Consider the following 3,349-nt stretch of genomic DNA (forward strand, 5'->3'; position numbering starts at 1 on the left):
AGCAGCTCTCTAGTGTACATTGAGAAAGTCCTGTAAAACTGCAACCCACCATTGAATCAAAATAAAACTTTCCTCTTATTTGTGAAAATAGGCACGTGAATCGGAATCCAAACGAAGCCCAACGCTTATCCTGAATGGAGTGTAAAACTTTGGGTTAAATGAGGTCGACCACTCATCTGTTCAGTAGAAGTTCTCTACAGTCATAAAGGAAGTGAGAAATGTGGAGTTTTCTTTTGCCCTTCAAGTGGAAAGATGGAAAATTACTAAATGACTGCAAATAAGTTGATCTGATAACTAACAGACTGATGCTTTCAGAAAATGGCTTGATAACTATTTTCTGTACAGTATTCGTGTGTTTAAGACAGATATTCAGACGGCCCGAGCCACGATGGAACTGAGGGACGCTTCAGGCCACAAAACAACTGAAACGTGAAGCTTCATTGTTCCTGTTTTTTTTAAATCACACTTGTCCAAAAGCTTTTCAAATTCCAAAATATACCTCTTACATTTTGGTTGTGTTATCCCAAAACTAACCCGAATGAAATACCAAGTACAAATGGCAGTACACTAAATATTGGGATTACTTTAAACAAGTTTACGAATCAAATACCAAATCTGGTAACTACTGGTGGTGCCGAATAACAGTTTGTAATCAGAACAAACTTTGGGGGGCAGTACAGAATGTTTTGGCTTTGGGGCAATATACCAAATTTTTAATTTTGGGATTAAACCAAAGAAATGTATGGATGCAATACTGACTTTAAACGCTCTGAGGCACATTTTGGAATTGTAACCTTTATTTGGGAGCATGCAAAATGTAAGGTTTAATAAAAAAAAACACCAGGGTGCAAAAACCAAAAAGTTTCCGTTAAGAAAGATTATTATTTTTTTTTTAATCATAAGTCTTTTTCTGTCATATATAATATTTTGGTATTTGTAGCCACTAATACTTCATTTTGTAATGAAAACATATTTAGGGGACACAATACAATATGTTGGTGTTTTGGGATTCTGTACCAAATTATGGGATTAAGTGAGCATTATCAAATTCTGGGTTTATAACCTGAAATTTTTGGAGGCCACATACCACATATTGGAATTACAACACTTTTGAGGATTAATACAAGAATGTAAATATTGAATACCAAAGTTTAGTATTTGGGGTGTCCTATCCAAAATGTTGGGTGCTATAACAAAAGCAGGGAATGTTGCATTAACTACATTTTTTTTTTTTAATGTTTTATATTTACACTTTCTAGATACATTTTCGAGAAGAGATGCACCTTTTATGTGTTAGAAATTTGGGGGCTAAAAAAGGCTCGGGCCGGCCTGCAGATATGTTTCTGTCCTTTTTTCCCAAATTCAGCAACAGAAAGGGAAACTCGATATCAGGTCTTGATATAATTTCTTAGTGGTTTTGGCAGTTCGACTGTCTAAGTAATGTCTGTCTTCAGATACTGTCTGATATGATCTGTTTGTTTGCTTCCAAACAGGATTGTGGCAGCCGATGAGATCCTGAACCTCTGGGGGTAAAAATGTCTCCGGTAGTCTAAAGTTAATCTACGTCTTCAGATCGAGATCCTCCTTTAGGACGGGACGAATATCGAGCGACATGGCTGCACAGTTCTCCACAGTCAGAAGCAGCGGCAGAAAGTCTTCCCTTTTTCTGTCAGCAGGTCAGGCAGCTCCGAGGCCTCAGTGCAAATACAAACTACAGCTCTACAACCACAGTCTCTAAACTGGCCTCCGACACGCCCGACAGCGGCGGGACGGCAGCATGGGGCTCGTCTTCCCACAGAAAGGCCTTCGTTCCCTTCAACTGTTTTTGTGCCCTTTAGATCTTGTGCAGACCCAGCAAACATTCAGACGTTTAATGGTTGATTCGATGGACGGAATAAAAAGTTTGGACGCAGTCGAGCAGCATTTCGTGATCGTGAAATCGGTACCAAAATACTTTTATGATAAAATTCCCAAACTGAAATCTGGAACATTCACCCCATTTGAACTGCAGCAAAAGTGTTCCTAATTTTTCGATTAGGTGACAGATAAATTCTTTTAGTTTGATGGTATTACGTCTTCGACCCAGACATTAATCATGCTTGGAGAAGCTTTCCGATCGTAATGTTTTTTTTAAAAAACTGCAACTTACCAATTAAAAATCAGCTTCAACGTTACGAAATGTTGTGCTCGTTTCCCAGAACTTAACTGTTCGTCGAATGCTTGCTGGGTTCTTTAGTAAATATCTGTGCAGCAGTCCTGGCAGTTGGTTAGCTTGTTAGAGCAGTTGGTGTTTTTACTAATCAACATGTTGTAGTCCATATTCAGTATGTTCGGCAGTGAGTAACGTTCCAATCGACTGCCTTCGTTTCTGACGTTGTAAAATGCCAGGAAAGCTGCACTCGGCAGGACGGCGAACACTATCAACGATGCAAAAACCTAAAACTAACTAATGATAAATTACGTTGGAAGCAGAGGAAGAGGCCAGTGTGCTTGCTGGTTTTTCAGCTACTCCTGAGATTAAAAAAAGAAATGAAAGGAAAAACTGTGGACTCAGTTGCACCGACTCATGACCTCAATAAGGACGGACACAGTGTGGACAACCAATCACAGGACGGAGCTCGTTAACCTCCGACTCCTCCCACCCCACGTTGACGCGAGTCAGTCCAGTTCAGAGGGCAGGGTCGTGATTCAACATGTTGGTCAGTCAGTGAGGCTCCTTAAGGCAAAACTCCATCCCATGCTTTAACACCAATTCAAACAAAAAACTGGATATTTTTTTCCGTCGTGATGTTCTGCTGCTTTGCTTTTTGACACTGATGATGAAGCGGATCTTCTTCTGCAGAGAATGGATGCCTTAAGCACAGGAGGTTTGGTGTGTTTGCAGCCTGTAAGACAAAGGAGATAACATATAAGACTTTTTTTGTATATACTATACTATGACTTTTTCATGACTTTTTTCGACATACTATACTGACTTTTTCATGACTTTTTTTAGATATACTATATTATGACTTTTTATGACTTTCTCCCCACATACTATACTATGACTTTTTTTTTATTACTTTTAGACTTTTTTCGACATACTAATCTATGACTTTTTCATGATTTTTTAAATTAAACCTGAACAACACATTTCCAAAGTTTGTTTTAATCTGGCCTTGTAGGGAATACCAGTTATCCAGCATGATGCACTGCTAAGTATTTGTAGTGAAATGCTTATTAAAAACACCTGTCCACAAGATGCTTTTGTTTTTAAAAGTTTAAATAGAAAAAAGTAAACACACATGATGCATAAAATAATACATACACTAAATGCAGGTGTTTCTACAGTGGTATAAGGTATAAGAAC

General features: G+C 38.4%; 1 protein-coding gene across 1 annotated transcript in view; it reads right to left on the reverse strand.

The window, feature by feature from the left end:
- Positions 1–2,854: 2,854 nt before the first annotated feature.
- The window catches only part of ptpro (protein tyrosine phosphatase receptor type O), an 81,476-nt gene continuing 80,981 nt past the window's right edge, over positions 2,855–3,349 (reverse strand). The window contains exon 25 of the mRNA XM_078272644.1: positions 2,855–2,885. Coding sequence (XP_078128770.1) covers positions 2,855–2,885 — 31 coding nt within the window. The remainder of the gene's footprint in view (positions 2,886–3,349) is intronic.

Source organism: Sander vitreus, chromosome 17 (assembly GCF_031162955.1).
Source record: "Sander vitreus isolate 19-12246 chromosome 17, sanVit1, whole genome shotgun sequence".
NCBI classification, from domain to species: Eukaryota; Metazoa; Chordata; class Actinopteri; order Perciformes; family Percidae; genus Sander; species Sander vitreus.